General features: G+C 41.0%; 1 protein-coding gene across 1 annotated transcript in view; it reads left to right on the top strand.

Moving 5' to 3' along the window:
* The window catches only part of LOC142982536 (uncharacterized), a 90,572-nt gene extending 69,679 nt beyond the window's left edge, over positions 1–20,893 (top strand). The window contains exons 2-18 of the mRNA XM_076129071.1: positions 3,863–4,019; positions 4,818–5,108; positions 5,418–5,613; positions 5,967–6,057; positions 7,518–7,649; positions 8,104–8,379; positions 8,771–8,903; positions 9,424–9,534; positions 9,900–9,998; positions 11,508–11,594; positions 12,023–12,163; positions 14,634–14,808; positions 15,135–15,265; positions 15,571–15,676; positions 15,890–16,008; positions 16,336–16,567; positions 16,927–20,893. Of these exons, the coding sequence (XP_075985186.1) occupies positions 3,964–4,019; positions 4,818–5,108; positions 5,418–5,613; positions 5,967–6,057; positions 7,518–7,649; positions 8,104–8,379; positions 8,771–8,903; positions 9,424–9,534; positions 9,900–9,998; positions 11,508–11,594; positions 12,023–12,163; positions 14,634–14,808; positions 15,135–15,265; positions 15,571–15,676; positions 15,890–16,008; positions 16,336–16,567; positions 16,927–17,055 (2,505 nt within the window). The 5' untranslated portion in view covers positions 3,863–3,963 and the 3' untranslated portion in view covers positions 17,056–20,893. The remainder of the gene's footprint in view (positions 1–3,862; positions 4,020–4,817; positions 5,109–5,417; positions 5,614–5,966; positions 6,058–7,517; positions 7,650–8,103; positions 8,380–8,770; positions 8,904–9,423; positions 9,535–9,899; positions 9,999–11,507; positions 11,595–12,022; positions 12,164–14,633; positions 14,809–15,134; positions 15,266–15,570; positions 15,677–15,889; positions 16,009–16,335; positions 16,568–16,926) is intronic.
* The last annotated feature ends 126 nt before the right edge of the window (positions 20,894–21,019 follow it).

The following is a 21,019-nucleotide window of genomic DNA, read 5'->3' as shown; positions in this document are numbered from 1 at the left end:
TTAAATTGATGGCTGAATATTGAAGGAATTATGAAGATTTTTGATAAAAATTCGCTGTACACTTGAATGCGTAGATTCTTGCAGAAGCTTTAGCTATCTTGTAAATCTACGTTATTATGTTATAAGATGGCTTTTTTTTTTAATGAATCCATTGCTGCTTTATTAAACTACTATGGCCACGATCGCTCAACGTTTAGGATAGGTATTTCTATCAGCTTTTTCTTAGACTAAGGCTCTGTTTTACCACTTTTAAATGTCTATCAGATATCTTGTTACATGGTAGTTTGTCAACGGTTTTCATACATTTCTTGTAACGTTATTCAGCAGATAGTTTAACTGACACTTTAAATATAAACAGAGAAACTGGCCCTAATTCTAGGTTAGCTAAACTCAAAAGTATAAACTCTATAAAATAAGACTCATCTTTCACAAATTACTTTTTATAGACATTTTCTTTCACACTAATCTTCAAATTATACTTTTTCTTAGTAACGATTATATGGCGTGCACAAAAACATTATAATTTACGGAAATATTAAAAACGTTCCCAAAACTGAACACACTTTTTCTAATTACTCCATAACTTTATTCAAGGTCAAACGTTTTACATTAAAATTAAAAAAGTAATTATGTCTGCCCTAATGCTGTCTAATCTCACTAAACAATTCACTCCCTGCTAACGCACCCAATTGTTTAGAAGCATTCATTTACACGATACGAGAACGACACGACTTATCGCGGGTGACAAAGTAAATTTAATGACAGGAAAATGTCAAAAACTAATAATTGAATCTTAGTATTTCAGCTGATTTACCTCTTTCACGTTTCAATTTGTTATTGAAATTCAAGTTTGATTAGTTAATATTAATACTTAAGATCATATTTATAATGAAAATGTAGATGAATTTATTATTTTAACCACTTGCTTGGTTCGTTGGAGCACAATGAAGTTAGCCTCGAATTGCTTAGGTACTGCTATCAATAAATTAAGAATTCGTTTATGCTTTCCGTTATTTTCATAAATAACAATAACATTACCTGTTAAAGGCTGGCGTCGTCGTAACGTTGTCGTGTCGTCGTCGTGTCGCCTAGTATAAACAGGTCCATTGTTCAGTAGTTTCTCATAAACGCATGTAATTTGAAGCGATAAAGTAAAAACTAGATAAGTGCATACTTTCGTTTTCCCTGCGCTAACTTTCTACACTCGTATGACAAGAAGTGCTGTGTTAATGGACGATTACTCGCTATTTGTTCTAGCTTTCAAGTATTTCTCACTAAATAGTAATGATTTTTAATATATTTAAGCTGCTTTACTGCGTGGTAATCGAAACTTACATGGAATTTAAATCAATTTAAATGAAAATTAAATCTGCGTATAAAGAACAGTAGCCAAAAGAGTTACAGAAAGTATCTACACGAAAAGCACCTGTCAAAATATTTATCTGCAAGTTTTAGGCCCTGTTTTACGGTTTATCAATAAGTTTCGTATACATATACCTGGTCCGATGTAACACCAAATGTATGAAAACGGCTGTCACAATTCCACCAAATCAACTATCTGATAACATGATTTTTCGGAAATCGGAAAACCGGGACATAAAGTTCTATTAGTATTTTAAAACTTGTGCCAAAAGTGTCTATACCAAGTAGACTAATAAATATAATTCAAAGTCACGACCTTTAAATCACGGGTCCAATATCTAATAGATATAGCATTAACATTTTAAACATTCACAATACTCCTCTGACGTATTTAAAGAAGTACCTCATCAAAAGCAGCAACCTCATTGCAGTTCCAATTAGTATTGTCACATAATATTAAGTCCACTGTACCCGGGAGTACACGACGTCAATATGGACATTCGCAATGACTGCGTGGACTGAATACAGTGAATACCGCGCAAATGGGACGCTCTGACCTGATTAATGCTACTTGTTTGATCTCCAGGATGTAATTGTGTCAATACGGAGTATAATTTAACAGCTTTGTACGGTTTTAGAGGGTTTGTAATACTAATATTGTAGCGGTTATTGTTAATAATAATGTGTATTGAAGCATTGGGTAATTTTCAGATACATTTTGGAGATCTAGTTCTATTTTGTGCTTTGGTTTGCACACTCGCGACGTCTCTCCAAATAACATTGAGCTTTATTCCGGAAATTTTGTCTTTAAGTTAAACTTTGTTAATGTACGTAGTTACAGTTACTACCGTAAATATGTGTATGATTTACGTGTTAAATATTCATTAGAACAACTTTATCTATAGAGTTCCGAAAAGTGCACGTCAAATTATGAACACAAATGGTTCTCCATTTAGGAACTATCAAAAAAAATACCCCACCACCTTTTTTACTTTCCAGATCCCGAGTTATAAAGGAAAATATTTGTCACATTCAATATCTAATCCCTTCAGTTCCTTCCCGGCATTAATCCAGTCTATTCGTGAACCCCACTATATGTTATCTTTTCCGTTGATCTTTATTAGCCGGGTATCTATTTCGCTATTTTGCTCCCTTTCTTGCCCTGTCATCGTTCTCGATTCATTGTATCTGTAGATACGAAATCAATATCCTTTTGGCCCAATTTATATCGGTTCAATCAATGATCTTGTAATCAAGTAGATGAGTAGAATTAGGATGATACCTGGAATAATAATGTCTATATTATCACTGAGAGAAATCATATTCCCTTCTCAATAGTCGGTAAACCAAGTCAGAGACTGCGGCTTGAACATTTCTAGCCCTGGATTGACCACTAATCATATTTTTCCTCCTCCTGAACGAGGTAGGAGTTAGGTCTTTAGTCCACCGCGCTGGCCAAGTGCGAGTTGGGGACTTTACATGCCCTTAATAAATGTATGAAACAAATTTTAGGCATGCAAGATCTCATCACGATGTTTTCCTTCACCGTTAGTTAGAGTAAGTGATAATTATTTCTATAATACACACCAGTAGATGTGTAGTGTATGCGATAAATAAATAAACAATCTAAATAATGAGCTGTGATCTCTTTATACGATCACTCTTGTTCTAAATATTTACACTTAATGCAGCTCTTAAAACGTCCGAGTTAATCTTTCGCACGTTACTGTACATAATTAGTTTTCTCACGCGCTTTGTCAGTTTGACATAACGGTCGCCAATCGCCATCTTGTTTTTTTCTTTTTTCACAAGTAATGATAGAAAGGCAATGAAATATAATTCAATCTGCCTCCTCATACATTTGCCTTGTTTTCTCTGCTATTGTATCAGAAGGTTATACCATCTCTTACCTAACTGATAGTCGCGTCATGCGGTGAAAGTAAGAACTGTTTTTGTTCAAATATTTATCTAATAACGTCCTATGAGACTGCAAAATTATTATCTAAACTGTATTGTACCTACCTTTTTAAATGTAATGCTAGATTTTATCGATTAGTTTCCGGCTGGGTACAAGAACAATTCAATAGTTTCCTGTTCAGGTGAACAAACAAGACGTGACTTCATCTTTACACGTAACATAGTCATCGTTAACAATTGAAGGAACTACGTCAATTAAGTGGTCTCTTTACACGTAATATAGGCAGCCTTCAGATCCTAATAGTAGGCTATTGTATAGAAATTAGATAAAGCGAAATTCCACAATCCACAAAAAATTATAACGCTTGCACACTGCCAATTTTTTAGCCAACTACCATCACGCCGGTTGTCGTACCTATATTATGATTTGTGCGATCTACAGACAGGATAGTTTTTTATTTTTTGTACCTTTTGTAATATGGTTCCTGCTAGAATTTGCTACTGAGTTTTAACAGTAATTTCTTATGTTCGTGTTCATCAACATCGGAAGACAGTTTCTAAAATCACAATTTTCTTGTTACAGATTACTTGAGTAGCAGCGGTGTGGTAGGTGCGTGGGTGCGCGAATGATGAGCGGCGCGGACGTCGGCCGCACCCCCTGCGCCCCCCGGCAGCGCCGCAGACATGGCCGCCCTCTCCTGCTACCAGCCTTGTCGCTCGCACCTCGCTATACCAGCTAGGTAACGTACACCATCCATCTATAGAATATGATCCTTATCTCTTCCTTGCATACTTATAATAAGAAGAGGCAGAGTAAATTAGTTTCCATTTGGACACAAAGAGTGATATTTTTTTTTGTAGCTTGGGTGCCCTAGGTCTTGGATATGATAAGAATTATAACCAGCTATCGGTACTCTGTATTCTATAGATATCTCCGTACTGTCAATACATGGGTGAAAGGGTCACATAGACGACAACAATCTCTTTTGTTATCACTTACTGATTCTGGACGCGTGATTCCTCCAAGTTCTTTCACTATAACCATAACATTATGCAAACTGTACCCTCATATAATTTCCGTAACCCATTCCTAAGCCAGTTAGTATCGATTTGCTATCCTAGATAACAATCACCGATCTTTTAGCTACAAACCCCACAAGGTCGGATGTCAGTCATGCGACACCGCGCTACATGGCGAAGTCACGCAACCATTGCAGCACAATGCTTAGCTGCATACCAAGTTGCTACATACACTCAAATATTTAGTTTTTACCGAATCACGTAACACTCGCCTGTGTTTCTTCTGTGAACTATTTTATATAGACGGAGAGCAATTTTAAGTTGAGTTTAATTAAAAATATGTAGAACGTCTTCGAGTAAGATAGCGGCACAGGAAGGCAACGATTCTCTGCATTCTGCGTCTTAATCTGACCATAACGGATGGTTAATAGTCATTCAATTAGCTTTTTTCTTCCTGCTTCCTTTCACTGAAGATACTGTGCCCTAGATGTATGTTCTATTGGTAATTTCATTCGCAGGTGTCTAGACGACGACGAGGACTGTCACCAGTCAGCCACCTTCTCGCTCCGCCGGCAGCAGTTCATCGAGCGATGTCACGAGGCGCGAGGTCTGAGGCCCCGTGACACGATCCCGGAGGTATCAGTGAAGAGGACCCGGGAAGAGCTCGCCAAGCATGCGGCGCAAACCCTGCCGCTGAACCGCCGGCTCAACGTGGAGGCCGGCTGGTCCAAGGTCGAGGAGGTACGGAAGAAGTTTGAGGGTGCTGCTGCTTCGTCTTCGTTCTCGAGGTCGTTTGAGTCGCCGCCTAGGTGAGTTTCTTTAGTAAAACAACATTAACAGTTATGATTTTACTTTCTCCAATGAACGATTCTAGAATCTATATGTTTTGCCATCAGAAGATTTCAAATAAAAGCATCCTTCTCATGCACCATTTGATGCCATGTTTACCATAAATGCTTAATTTTTATACTTTTTATCTGTTACTTAATCATTTGTCAACAAAAGCATATGCAGTTCCTTAGCAGGAGGCACGTTTAAAAATCTTTCATTTATTAATAAACACGTGTTATAAAGTTTCCATCATTCGAAAATTCAGTAATAATTTTATCATTTGTCAGGCGTCGCCTAGCAGATTCGTTGTTCGCAAGTTTCAAGCTCCCCCGCAAGCGGCAGGACGGCATGGCGGCCCCACGCTCGCTGGCGCCGCCGCAGCAGCAGAAGCGCAAGTCTGCCGTGGAGCTGCTGGCCGAGACCAAGGCCTTCTACGTCAAGTCTGAGACTGTGTTGGATAGGAAGCAGGAGTTGCCGCTGAGAGTGAGCACCTTAAGACATACTTATTAATTTAAAGGAGCTACTCGGAGCTATCCGACCATATTCTGTTGGGGTCAGGTAGGGACTAAAGAACGCCACTTGCTACGACTCCTTCAAACTTCATTTGCTTCATTTATGAAATGTCAGATGATCGCCGATTGTGAATGCTAAGCACCTGACCTTTTTAAAGAACATCAGCGTAGATCATAATAATAATCTTTTATAATCTTAGCTAAATAATTTGCAATCATCAATTACAAATCGATCGTGAAAATTTCCATCTATAAACTAGTTATTTTTATAAAGGTAAGGTAAACAATAGGTTTCCAGTTGCTGACGTCACCTTAATATTTCAGATGAGCAGTGGTCTAGGGCAGGCGATAGCAGCCGGTGGCTGTCACCTCATCAGCTCCGGCACTCTCACCAATGATGCATGCTGTAACCCTTGTAAGTAGCAAGTATTTACACACACAAATTAATACTAACCCACAAAACCAACGATTGTAAATTAAATGAAATATATTATTAAAGGGATAATTCGATGGCTCTTGAACATCTGCTAGTTCTGATGTACTAGCAGATGTGTACTAGCATACTGTGTCTTCAATAGTGTATCACATATTTAAGATAAGACTAGCGCGATACTCTACATCTATCAACTACAAACAACCTGGTAGCTATCGAGATATTTTGCACGAAAATGTCATCACCGCCTCTAGCAGGCTGCGTACTTCGTAGGGACTTTTTTGGCAGAACATTTTAAATGTCAAAAAAAGTCTTTATATTTTACTTCATCGCAAAAGTTTTCGGATATATTCAGATATCCAAAGTTATGTAGAATTAAAGCTTTAATTTGGAAACCCTTGCAAAAAGCTTTCAATAATCTCTAATACTGCAAATACTCATTAATATATCTCGCCGTCGTGAGATAACAAAGAGTAATGTTGAGACGTGTGAGATGAATCGAGCTGTGTACGCTAATTCACGTGCAGCGATCTGCTATCAATCAACGTCCGGCGCACTACGCGGAAACTGAACTGACGTACCTTCTGCAAGAACATTATGACAGAGTAGATTTAAGTTGCAACTTTATACTTTATACTAATGACTGCTTAGGACTAGTTTTTGTACAAGGACGGGGTGTATTTATTGATAAATCATGCTATGTGTTACGTGTTTAATACTTACATCCTATTTGATTTCTTTTCTAACCACGAAATCTTTATTTTCATAAGTTATCAGGTAATCATGAGACATAACTACTACTGCCTCAGGAGGCCATGGACTCGATTCCTATACGGAACATATTTAAAATTGCTTTGCGACTGGTACTATATCAGTTGTTTTGTATATTTGTCCCTGCGATACAAGAGCTATATTGCTGATGCTTAGTACCTATGACAGTCGGCTTTAAATAAAATACCTGAAGAAATATAGCTTAGAGCTCGTGTCTTAGTTAACAACATCCGCGCGGATCGATCTCTGAGGTTAAGCCACGCTTACCGAGGTTGTTCTGTGGATGGGTGACCATCTTATATACATTATATATCGAGTTCCTTCGTGTTTCGGAAGGCACGTTAAATGGTGGGGCCCGGTTGTCATTTTCGAAGATCTTTGACAGTCGTTAAAAGTAGTCAGAAGCTTGAAAGTCTGACAACCAGTCTTACCGAAAGGTATCGTGTTAATACCCAAGTAACTGGGTTGTGGAGGTCAGGTAGACCGTCGCTCTATGTAAAACACTGGTATCCAGCCGCATCCGGTGAGACTGAAAGCCGACTCCAACATAGTTTGGAAAAAAGGCTACTTGAGATTTAAAAGAAGTAAATAATCATATTTGACCAACATTTAGGTCATATGGCTGATACTTTAAAGTTGAAGTAAATATAAATAAGCCATATTGTGTGCAGACGCGACGACCCGCAGTATCGGCAGCGCGCGGCGCGCGGTGAGCGCGGGCGAGGGGCTGCAGAACACGCTGCGCCGCCTGCTGGAGCACGCCGACAGCCGCGAGAACGTCTACTCGCCGCCCTTCGCCGTCTGTAAGCACCTAAGCACAAACACTTACTAGCACTACTATTACTCCTTACACTATCATATTATATCCACTAGTATAGTAAAAGGTCTAAAGGCAGCCGGCGACTTTTTTCACGTGGACTTAAGTATTCAAATCCACTGCTATTAGTTTTAGCGTGATGTTATATAGCCTAGTCTTCCTCATTAGGTGGACTATTCAAAACAATAAAAAATTGTAAATCATACCTGTATTGCTGATATTAGCGCTTCCACACATACAAACAAGCCAACTCTTCAGGTTTACTTAGTTACTCTTCTTGCAAATCACCTTCGCTCCCTTATACAGTTTCGTAATAAAACTTACCCTAAAAAAATGGCTGTAAGATTCAACCGAGACATTTCATGGTCCATATCGTCAAGATGCAATAATCACAAATCAAATCAAATCAATTTATCACCATTATTTACTTCTACTTTCAGCGCACAAAGTATACGCAGACACCAGACGTCTCAAAGACTACGAACGGGAGACCATCCCGCGTTCCCAGCACAACTCCGGGACGTTCTCCGGGACTTTCTCCGGGACATCTTCCTCAGGTACTTCGGGCTCGAAGGCGCAGAAGTCGGACCCTGACCACCGGGACAAGATGAACAGGCCTTTGAGCTTCGGAGACGCGAGGGTGTTCTTCCCAGAGTCGTTCGTAATACCACGACAGAGAGCCAATGAAGTTGTGATTAAGAGCGCTTATTCTATACGTAAGTACCTACCTTCTTTCTTCTTTCGATTTTTTCTTTTGACATAAAGTGAAGTCTATTGGTTCCTTGGTTCCTCGCCCCAATTATTGCTTGACATGGATTTATAAAGTCAGTATTAAGGATGGTTTGTGTACCTATGAGATAAGAATATAAATTATGCTCTGACTCATTTGACCATGTAACAAAATAGTTCGTGTTACTGTATTGGACCATAGGTTGTGATGATACCAATTTCCAGATAGTTTAGAGATGTTAAAGTTCACAAAAATTTTGAATTTCTGGTTTTATGTTCTTGATTATTGTACCTGGGCTTCGTTTTCAAAAATATTTAATCTTTTAATATCACTTAAATCACTTTCATACATAGTGTATTGACTTGTCTGTATTCCAGCGAGTTCCCACTCAAGTCCCGAGAACATGGAGCTGCCGGAGCCGGTGGTGAGCGGGTCGGGGTCGCCCGCCGAGCCCGTGCCCACCATCAGCCCGCCCGCGCAGTACGCACACTCCGCTCCTAGGTACATCAGGTATGATTACTTAACTAGGACGTAGGCGGCAGGCAAGTAGACGAGGAAATCTAGGCAATTGGTAGCTAGAATAATCAAGAAAAATGGGAAATATTGTATCTCTGCACTACCCGAAGACTTGCAGAGCATGCCTCAAGAATTAAGCCCAGTTATATACATTGTATGTATGAGAAGTCTTAAATACATAAATCACGGGGAAAGGTCTTTGCTGACAGTAAACGCAGGCTAGTAGTAAAAATAAAAGTGGACATATAAATCCTTAAATGGACTACATAGTTTTAGATTCGTCGAATTTATGGCTTAATCACATACATGCTGCGCACCTAGTTTAAGCGTAGGTTTTTATAAAAAAGAGACTGTGTTATCTTGTAGTCTAAAACAAGATGTCTTCCTTTTAACTGTTATAACAAGGCCTACCTATCTTTACTTAACAAATCATCAGTCAAACTTACAATTAACCGTACAAATTACCTTAAAGTCTTAATAAGTGTCCGTAGCTAAAACATATGTTTATCCCCAGGTCGAACTCCCACTCTCAGCCGAGCATGCGCGAGGAGGACAGCTGCCCCAACATCAACAGTCACAAGTCTCTGCCCGACCTCCACACGCAGACCAGGTGCTATACTGAACAGTGAGTAAACACTACAATATTCTAGAAACCCATGGCATTGTAGTTCCAGTGGTCACCATATCAGAGCAACTAAACGCGAGAGTCGCAGATTCAATACCATGAAACAATTTATTAGTCCACAAATTGTCGTTTCAAGAAAGAAAAAGTGTTTATCTTGAAAGTAACCTGGTAATTCGAAGTATTTTATCTTCTTTGGAGATAACTTGGCTTTGGAAATTTCCAAAAGATCCTTAAATTACATCATAATAATTCTGGTTCAATATTTACGCTGTCACAATTTTGAAGAATCTTAGCCATCATGCTCCATCTTAACGAGACAAAATGCTAGTCTCTGATAGTCATTCACTATTGTTTCTTCTTCCCAGTGTGAGCGCGGGTCACACAGACACGCTGGGTCGGTCTCCCCGTCGTCGCCGACACTCCACGCATCAGCGCACCGCCTCCTGCTCCTCTAAGGGCACCAGGTAACAACAACACACTTACTAAAAGACCAGCTTTTTATTCACAGTCTACTTTCACTACTTTAGTGCATATCTTCTTGTCCCAGTATCATAAATATCACACTATTAAATAGGTACATACTCGTATATATTATTTATTTATAAATTACTAGCTGACCCGCGCAACTTCGCTTGCGTCACATAAGAGAGAATGGGTCAGAATTTTCCATGTTTTTGTAACACTTTTTACTGTTAGGTACTCTGCTCCCATTGGTCGTAGCGTGATGATATAAAATATGCTTTTCTTTCACGAAAAATATACTCAAAGTTATTTATATCTTTTAGTACAACGAAGTCGCGCTAAGGCATATCTGCCATTAAAACAGTTGCCATGGCAACGGAATTTTGTTAATTCAATGTCATTATAATATTGATATTTCGCGACTTCGTTGAATTTTCTGAATTTTCCCGGGAAATGCGTCATTTTCCCGGGGTAAAAAGTAGCCTATGTCCTTTCTCGGGTATCAAAATATCTCCATGCCAAATTTCATGCAAATTGGTTCAGTAGTTTAGACGTGATTGAGTAGCAGACAGACAGACAGACAGACAGAGTTACTTTCGCATTTATAATATTAGTATGGACTAGCTGACCCGCGCAACTTCGCTTGCGTCACATAAGAGAGAATGGATCAAATTTTTTCCCGTTATTGTAACATTTTTTATTGCTACTCTGTTCCTATTGGTTGTAGCGTGATGATATATAGCCTATAACCTTCTTCGATAAATGAGCAATCTAACACTGAAAGAATTTTTCAAATCTGACCAGTAGTTCCTGAGATTAGCGCGTTCAAACAAACAAACAATCAAACAAACAAACTCTTCAGCTTTATAATATTATTATAGATAGTATAATATTATATTCATAACATTAATAATATATATTTATTATTATATATATATAATATATTTATTTATAGAGATACTTACATAAAACACTACATTAATCCCGAATAAAATCGTCCTTATATCGATCGAGACCAATGCACTAGTCTGAACGAAATTACTTTGCATGTTTTTATTGACTTTTCTAAGTAAAACTATTTTTAATGTAAATTGCCAAAGTTACTGGTAATACTGCCCCAGCTAATAATGTAAGACAAAAGATTTGAGTCGTGTCAGGTACCCACAGGACAGGCTTGCCTAGTGTGGGGCCACAGGATATTGTTTTACCATTGTTAATATTTTTGGCAATAAACTATTTTTTTTTATTTTATTTAAGGTCCCAATTTTTTGTGTACCACCTTAAGAAAGAAAAAAAAATTAGCGCTCCCACAGCTACGTTTAAAAAAAAACAATTTTTTTTTGGCATTCATCCATATCCTTCGCTCCGCTACCGACTCCTTATCTTATCTTATGGGGAGTGGTATCACTCCCGTTGGGAACCTGTATTGTAGTGGATTTACTTTTTGGGCGTAATAAAAGTAATTATTCGAAGATGAAGAAGGTTTTTCTTATTTGATTTTTTATTTGTAGATCGAACCATTCGTCTCTGATGTCGTCGTGTGAAGCGTTCTCAGAACATCCCTCTCCCGGTGAAGAAAACTACCAGTCTTACAACAGGTACTATTATTGGATTAATTTATAGATAAGACTAGAAATATGAACATGAAATAGGTATAGTGCTTAATTCTACAATAGGCCAACGGCAAACATTTTTGGTCCTTTATTTTTCCGAATGCAGACGTATAGGGGCATTATATTGACACCTTGGAGCCTATCCAGATGAGGCATTTGCGAGTGAGTGTCCGCACGTTCCTTACATTATACCTTGTCTGAATGTATGGCAGCCACGCGTTTCCTCACTCGCCTACTTAACATCCGCTCGCCACCTATTGCGAGTGGACGTATTTGGTTGAAATGGAGCGCGATAACTTTGATATCAAACTTTTTATCGATGAAGTTGGGACGCTTAAGGACTCTCAATACCCAAATGGACGTTATTCAAAATTTCGAGTATATTGTTTAAATATATTGTATGGTTGTTATAGTCGCTGCGGCTCGTCGTTCGCCCGCGACTCGGGCGGGTCGAGCGGGCACTACACGCAGCGCAGCGCGCCCGCGCCGCACGCGCACCAGCACCGCCGGACCGACTCCGGCTCCTCCACGCAGCACGACCACGACCACGCCAGGTAACACCACCGCTCACCACTCACCCTCATAGCCACGGAACATTAAGTATCGAGCGGGCACTACACGCAGCGCAGCGCGCCCGCGCCGCACGCGCACCAGCACCGCCGGACCGACTCCGGCTCCTCCACGCAGCACGACCACGACCACGCCAGGTAACACCACCGCTCACCACTCACCCTCATAGCCACGGAACATTAAGTATCGAGCGGGCACTACACGCAGCGCAGCGCGCCCGCGCCGCACGCGCACCAGCACCGCCGGACCGACTCCGGCTCCTCCACGCAGCACGACCACGACCACGCCAGGTAACACCACCGCTCACCACTCACCCTCATAGCCACGGAACATTAAGTATCGAGCGGGCACTACACGCAGCGCAGCGCGCCCGCGCCGCACGCGCACCAGCACCGCCGGACCGACTCCGGCTCCTCCACGCAGCACGACCACGACCACGCCAGGTAACACCACCGCTCACCACTCACCCTCATAGCCACGGAACATTAAGTATCGAGCGGGCACTACACGCAGCGCAGCGCGCCCGCGCCGCACGCGCACCAGCACCGCCGGACCGACTCCGGCTCCTCCACGCAGCACGACCACGACCACGCCAGGTAACACCACCGCTCACCACTCACCCTCATAGCCACGGAACATTAAGTATCGAGCGGGCACTACACGCAGCGCAGCGCGCCCGCGCCGCACGCGCACCAGCACCGCCGGACCGACTCCGGCTCCTCCACGCAGCACGACCACGACCACGCCAGGTAACACCACCGCTCACCACTCACCCTCATAGCCACGGAACATTAAGTATCGAGCGGGCACTACACGCAGCGCAGCGCGCCCGCGCCGCACGCGCACCAGCACCGCCGGACCGACTCCGGCTCCTCCACGCAGCACGACCACGACCACGCCAGGTAACACCACCGCTCACCACTCACCCTCATAGCCACGGAACATTAAGTATCGAGCGGGCACTACACGCAGCGCAGCGCGCCCGCGCCGCACGCGCACCAGCACCGCCGGACCGACTCCGGCTCCTCCACGCAGCACGACCACGACCACGCCAGGTAACACCACCGCTCACCACTCACCCTCATAGCCACGGAACATTAAGTATCGAGCGGGCACTACACGCAGCGCAGCGCGCCCGCGCCGCACGCGCACCAGCACCGCCGGACCGACTCCGGCTCCTCCACGCAGCACGACCACGACCACGCCAGGTAACACCACCGCTCACCACTCACCCTCATAGCCACGGAACATTAAGTATCGAGCGGGCACTACACGCAGCGCAGCGCGCCCGCGCCGCACGCGCACCAGCACCGCCGGACCGACTCCGGCTCCTCCACGCAGCACGACCACGACCACGCCAGGTAACACCACCGCTCACCACTCACCCTCATAGCCACGGAACATTAAGTATCGAGCGGGCACTACACGCAGCGCAGCGCGCCCGCGCCGCACGCGCACCAGCACCGCCGGACCGACTCCGGCTCCTCCACGCAGCACGACCACGACCACGCCAGGTAACACCACCGCTCACCACTCACCCTCATAGCCACGGAACATTAAGTATCGAGCGGGCACTACACGCAGCGCAGCGCGCCCGCGCCGCACGCGCACCAGCACCGCCGGACCGACTCCGGCTCCTCCACGCAGCACGACCACGACCACGCCAGGTAACACCACCGCTCACCACTCACCCTCATAGCCACGGAACATTAAGTATCGAGCGGGCACTACACGCAGCGCAGCGCGCCCGCGCCGCACGCGCACCAGCACCGCCGGACCGACTCCGGCTCCTCCACGCAGCACGACCACGACCACGCCAGGTAACACCACCGCTCACCACTCACCCTCATAGCCACGGAACATTAAGTATCGAGCGGGCACTACACGCAGCGCAGCGCGCCCGCGCCGCACGCGCACCAGCACCGCCGGACCGACTCCGGCTCCTCCACGCAGCACGACCACGACCACGCTAGGTAACACCACCGCTCACCACTCACCCTCATAGCCACGTTTTAGACACAGAACAGTAACAGTACATCCCTTTTGTGCACTAACCCCCGCGTGGCCTCCACTCAGCTCTGTCAGGCAGGGAAGTGAGCAACAGGAAACGTTACTTGTGCTATGACTGCTGCTGCCGCAGCTGCTACCCGACGCTCCCTCGACTGTCGGTTTTTTGTGCGTGAGTGTAGTCCCTCCTGCACCTAATGCTACTACAAAAAGGCTATACTGCCAGCAATTGAAGCCGCCAGCAAGCCGGATTACCCACAATGCCGGCGGCTACTTTGTGAGGCTAAGCCGGCGGCTTTCAATGCACGGCGGCTTGCCCGGCGTCCCTCCCGCTGTAGGAGCCTTTATCTCTCACTGATCAGTGTTCGGTATCGGCTACCGTTCCGTTGAAATAATATGACAGTGATGTATTAGAAAGTGTTTTCTTCAATTGTTCTGACCTTCCAGCCGCTACAACTCGTACGGAGTGTCGGAGTACGGCGCGTCGCTGGAGTGCTACGTGTCGGCGCCGCCGCAGTTCCAAGATGGCGCCGACGCTCCCCCCGCTCCCCCCGCGCCTCCCCCTCACCACCAGCACCACCACCACTACGGACATGTGCCTAGAGTGGGCATACACTTTCAGGTAACAAATTCGTTGCTTCAGTAAGTTTAAATCAATTTGAAGTTGGTTATCTGATCAGTTATGCTACAAATTAGTCCTATGACCGTCTTTTGTTGAGCACGTCCTGAGGAACCAATCAACTATACAAATTATCATGACATCTCGAAAAGCCTTGTTTCTGATTTTTCTCCAAAAGGTACTCAACAAATTACAATAAATTTTCACTTATGAAGGTTCTTGGCACTCGCATTACTACAAGTGTAGTACAGACAATACTTTTGGAACCTTCTTAAAGCATAGCATAAGTTTTGATTACATTGTTCTAATGTGTGTCCATTGCTTGGCAGGCGAGCGCGCCGCCGCCGCAGTTCCAGGACGAGCCGCCCATGTACGACTACGGCGACATGGAGTGCACGTACAAGGCGCCGCTCAAGTGTCTCAACGTGGGCCGCAAGGAGTACCCGCGGGAGTACTCTAGGTATACACCATTTTATTTTTATTACTTAGCTTTTTAGTATAACATAATACTAACTAGCAGTTCTAGTTAAACTTCAGAGAGGCGTCAAGTCACTGAAGCAACTGAACTCATGACCAAAAGGGTTAGTCCAATGCCTGTACTACAATTTTCTATAGCAATTTATTTGCAAAGTCAAAGTCATGTATTTCCCCATTTAATTCCCCATTCACGAAATAAAAGATATTGTAATTTAAATTTGTCTCTACGCATTTTATCTTAATTACTTGTGTTTTTTTGTTAAAGACTATTAATGCATTATTGGTCAGGTACCACGAGCCGCACACGGAGCTGGTGAGCGTGCAGCCGCAGTACGCGGAGGTGCGCATGCGACCGCGCGCCGACGACAAGCAGGACTACGTCAACGCACAACAGGTACACACATATATACATATTTAAAAATTAATTAAACAGAAATCATTTCATTATATAGGACTCTTCTACAAAGCCTATTGCCTACTATTAAACAATATGCTAAATTTAAACCATATTTGATGACCATAATATATAACAGACTAATACCGTCCCAAAACAATAGCAATAATTTTCTCACATGTTACATTTACGTTATATTTATGCTATTTGCAGATATGTCCCCCGGAGGAGGTGACATCGCCGCTGGGCACGTTCAAACGTCAGCGATGTCTGCGGTACAAGCAGCGGAGACCACGACCCATACTGAGATCCAAGTCTGACATCTCTGATAGGTAAACTAATCACATTTGCAGCTACATTTTTGTTGAATCTTGTATCGATTTTTTTAATGAAATACAGCTCTTAAATATCCTTAAGTAAAGATAATTAACCCTGAAACTGCGCTATTTTTGTGGGCAACCCTTTTCTGCTTAACTTTTTAGCCTCCCGATTCTTTTCAATAATAATTAAAAAACAAATATTATGTATATTTCGTCAGTGTCCGGGCGTCAGTGGGACGGTAGCAGGTCAAAAAAAATGTCATGTAAATGGGAGCCTTGGATTATTTTTTTCCATTAAAGGTTGTGAACTCAATATACAAACTCTTCGTTCTCCCCCAGGTACCGGCGCTCGGACGGGCGCAGCCCGGCCTCGGCGCCGTGCGAGGGCTCGGAGTCGGGCGACAGCCCGGTGGAGGAGGCGGCGCGCCTGCAGGAGTTCTTCGAGCGGCTGGGCCTGGAGGCGCGCCAGTACGACGCGCTGCTGCGCGCCGCCGCGCCCGACGAGCCCGTGTTCTTCTCCTCCGCCTCCACCGTCGACAGCAACCAGCTCGCCGCCGCCGCCGACTACACGGTAATACACTCAAATATTGCTATACATCCATACTAATATTATAAATGCGAAAGTAACTCTGTCTGTCTATTACTCAATCGTCCCTAAACTACTGAACCAATTTGCATGCAATTTGGTATGGATATATTTTGATACCCGAGAAAGAACATAGGCTACTTTTTACCTGTATATAATATTTTTTATGAAAAGAAAACATTATACTGACAAAACTTAGGTATTATGTCAGCATCGGCATTCCATAAGTACAATTAAGAAAATAATTTCCATGAAAATAAAACATAATATACTGACAAAATTTTTGCTCACACAACACAAATACCAATCTAAAAATAAATTAACCATACATATTTCCCCCACAGGTGCAAGGTCCAGGTGTCCAGAAGCAGATCTACCGCAACACGGAGCCCCCCAGCGTGGTGGAACGCAACGCTCGCATCATCAAGTGGCTCTGTCAGTGTCGCAAGACGCAGATGCAGCCGCCACAGTGAACACATTACACTACACCTAGAACACCTGCAAATGCTGCAAGTGAAGAAATGATAGCGAAAGATTGTTTACTTAGAAATACTGGAAAATTTGAACATTTTGAAGACTTGACAGTGAACACACTGCACTTACAAATACACCTGGAACACCTGGAAATGCTGCAAGTGAAAATTAGTAGCGAAAGATTGACATAGATAAAGTTTACTCAGAACTATTGGAAAAATTGAACGTTTTGAAGACCTGCAACATATGATCTGGAAAATTATGAGGACCTGAACAGCTAGAATATATAAAATACTAAAGATTTGGACAAATTTTAATGAAATTTGTGCACTTGGATTATTGGGCTCTTTATAATGAAGACCTGTATTGAACTGAGAGATTTTTGGACTTAGTAATTTCGCTTATAGTGTTACAGTAGTGGCTATAAAAAGTCAAGTGGATTGGTGAAAAAGTGATATCGTGAACTTGAGACTAAATTCCATTAGATTGTGTGGTTGTGGTTCGTGAATAAAAAAAATAAAATTTTGAACAATTTGGAAGTGTTGAAGGAAACCGCTAAAGACGCTACGAACTATTTATTTTAGATCTAGGTAAAACATTGATAAACTTCAGAAATACACGTAAAATGTAAGGCTAACAAATAAACTGGTTTAGTATAGCTTATAGAATTACATCAAAAACGAATAGAACAGTCTATAATCTGCGAGTAGTGACGAAACATTGCGACTCTAAATATTGTTATCTATAAGATAAGCTTCTCGCTATAACGTCTCGATTACTAATCGACTGACTAATTCGAGTGAATAATCGACTATTGAAATGTTACTAATAATACTAAACAAATGAGAGAACCAAATGTTGCTCATATTACGTCGATATAGTGACGAATAATTCTAATTTCCTACGACTAAGTATAGATTTAGGCGATTGATAAATTAGATTTCGATATTTAATAATAATTCTTCGTTTAATAAATTGACGTCTTCGCAATGATAATAAATAATTAAAGATTTTAATTAATGTGATCTCGTCCAGATACGGATATACTAGATTTTTCTTCTTCAATCTTGCAACAAATTGAAAGCAAGAATTTAGAAACACGAATACTGCCTGTTTAGGAATAAACTCAGGTTAAGTTAAATCAATAAAATTAAGGCCTACGCAAAAACTCCAAGTAAGTTAGAAGAAAGAGTATCCGTAGATTTGCCATAGCTCAATAATTAAATAAAAAACATGGTAGGTAGAAGCTTTGTTAGGCTCGCGAAAGAGTTTCTCGAATAACTTGGTAAGCAGAAAAAAACAGAAATATGTGCTTATTCGAGAGCGATAATAATGATGTTGATGTATCTATATAAAGGCTGTGCGTATCTGGGCGAGTATACGGCGACGCGGCGCCGTCGACTGCTGGTAACTAAGCGATACTAGTTCATTAGTCTGTAGGTACGTTTAGAATAAGTCGACATAACTCTACCATACGACTAAATAATAAGGATGGTTACTAATGTGCTCGGTAAAAGTCTGGTTAAGGCCTATTTACTTCTAGATTTAAACTCTCGCATCTCTTTCTATAGTTAATGTGTGCTCAATATTATTAGCAAGCTGTAACCGTTTACAATTTTCGAATCATACCATAAACTAGTAATGTACCACGTAAATTAGTCGATTATTATTTAGTAATCAATTGGTCAAATATATTCTAAATTAAAATTATTCTAAATAAATTTACCATACCTTATTATTTAGTTTTTAAATACGTACGAAAAAATTGTAATTAATATATTTTCGGTCACAAAAAGGACCTGTCGTTGAGAAATTGGGATTGTAAATAGTGAAACGTATTTTTGTCTCGACAACTATGTACAAGTCGCGAGCTTAGCCATCGGGCGAGTTAAAGGTTATTTTCGAAACGAAAACATAGATAGTTTGACTATCCAATGGTTTCTACTGGGTTTTTAATTAATTGTACGTACATTCTTTTCAAATTTTACATAATATTATACATGTTTCTCAAGACTTACTTATTGTAACATTATATTTAATTAGAACATAGTTATGAAATGTACAATAAGCCACATGAAGGCCTCACACGAGTCTATTATTTTGTCTGTTACTTTTTACACTTGTCTTTCATATATTATATCAATTATTCTATATTTTATTATCATGTTTTACATTTCCATAGAATTCTGTTCTGTAGGAAATAATTAAAGAATAAATATCGTTGGAAACTGCTATCAAATTGTCTGTGTATTTTCAAAATGAACACAAACGTGCAGTAGAAACCTAACTGATACGAAATATTTGTAATGAACGTTCCTGTTATGGATTTGTCGTAAATATTTTCAAGTCTGTATTTATCTATATAATTTATTAATGTTATTCTAGCTGAATAAGACAATGGTACCTATGTCTGCGATTTGGGAGCACAAAATGGATCAATAATAACTAACGCTGTATTTTTGTGGCAAAAACAAGTAGCTGATATTTAAATAAGTATGTTTGAACTAAAATACAGTGTTAGACGTTAGTCGAGTTGTGGGCGATATGTTACAAACTCACCTCATTTATTATATTTCGAGTAAGGTATGTTGTAAGATCTCTTGTCGATTTAGCGAAGTGGCTGCGTGAATTTCCAGTATATAAACTTTCATGCGCCACATCGCCAAAGACAATAACTATTCATTTACCAAGACTAATTTTAAACTATAGTCTACTTTTTCTGACCATATTCAAGCGTATTATGTTCAACAACCACTTCAATTTTTAAGCAAACAAACTAACATATCCACAATTATTTTTAAAGGTCACAATAAAATAATTTTGGTGGTTGTAAAACAATATTATGTAACTTGTGGACTTAAGACAATATTACACGAACGAAGTATATTTTATGTCTTAAAGCATAATATTTAACTATAGTTCCAATAACGCAACAATTAAGGTATTTAATCGTTCACAATATGTAAATAACCATTAGACTGGTCTAATCTCAATAGAATAGTGTTAGGATAGGAATCCATGTTTTATTTCATACAACGCATAGAGGAATTACAATTTTAACGTTCCGTTTTAAATATTGTTCTAGAAGACTGTTGTTTTTACCCTCAGTTTGTGAATTACGTATTATGATAGTAGTGGAAAGAGTTTACGGCCATTAATAATGTTTACTGTAATTTAATCAACCTATTTAGTCAACATGTTCGCAGTATACAACATGATTTTTAAGAACGAGAGTAAAAAAGTTGGTTTTTGTATTCAATAATTATGTTGGAGAAAAACTAGATTACAAACAGAAAAATGTGTTTTCAGTTGAATTTGTAGAAATTATGGTAAAATGAGAAGTTTGGTCGTAAATGTGATACCGTAATGTGTTTCACTATTCTAAGCGGGATGTAAACTGACGATAGACTCCGGCAAACTTCTTTAATCTTTCCTGTCTCGCATTTATTTTCAGTATGGCATTTAGTCGATTGTGCTCGTTAAAAAGTTAAAATCGATACATAGTCGATTACAAAGTGATGTTTCATCGATTATTTTATAGCGTTTTAGAGTTGTCAACTGTGAGTGAAACGAAAATCATTATTTGATATCATGTTTTTTTTATTCGACTATTTATATTATTATAAAATTGAACATTTAAGAGTTTCAAAGTATTTTTCATCTTGAATAAGCAATTTTACCTTCAATTTGATTATTCTGTATAGTTATAAAATGTATTGAGAATGGTTAGCATTACAGTATTAGAAAGTTTAGCATTCGATGCTTCCATTATTTGTGTAAATAAGATTTACGTAAATTGTTAGAAGTTTATCGTGAAGAAAGAATTATATTGTGGTCTGATAACATGTTGTTTTATTTTATTAACCCTACACCCTCAATTGCATAAACGTCTCTCTGGTTTCACATAGTCTTAATGACATGTATTTTTAATTACACCATAATCTTTATCTTAACTATTTCCAT

The sequence above is a fragment of the Anticarsia gemmatalis genome, chromosome 22, assembly GCF_050436995.1.
Source record: "Anticarsia gemmatalis isolate Benzon Research Colony breed Stoneville strain chromosome 22, ilAntGemm2 primary, whole genome shotgun sequence".
NCBI classification, from domain to species: domain Eukaryota; kingdom Metazoa; phylum Arthropoda; class Insecta; order Lepidoptera; family Erebidae; genus Anticarsia; species Anticarsia gemmatalis.
The sequence above is the reverse complement of the archived record's forward strand: the minus strand, read 5'-3'. Positions and strand labels throughout refer to the sequence as shown.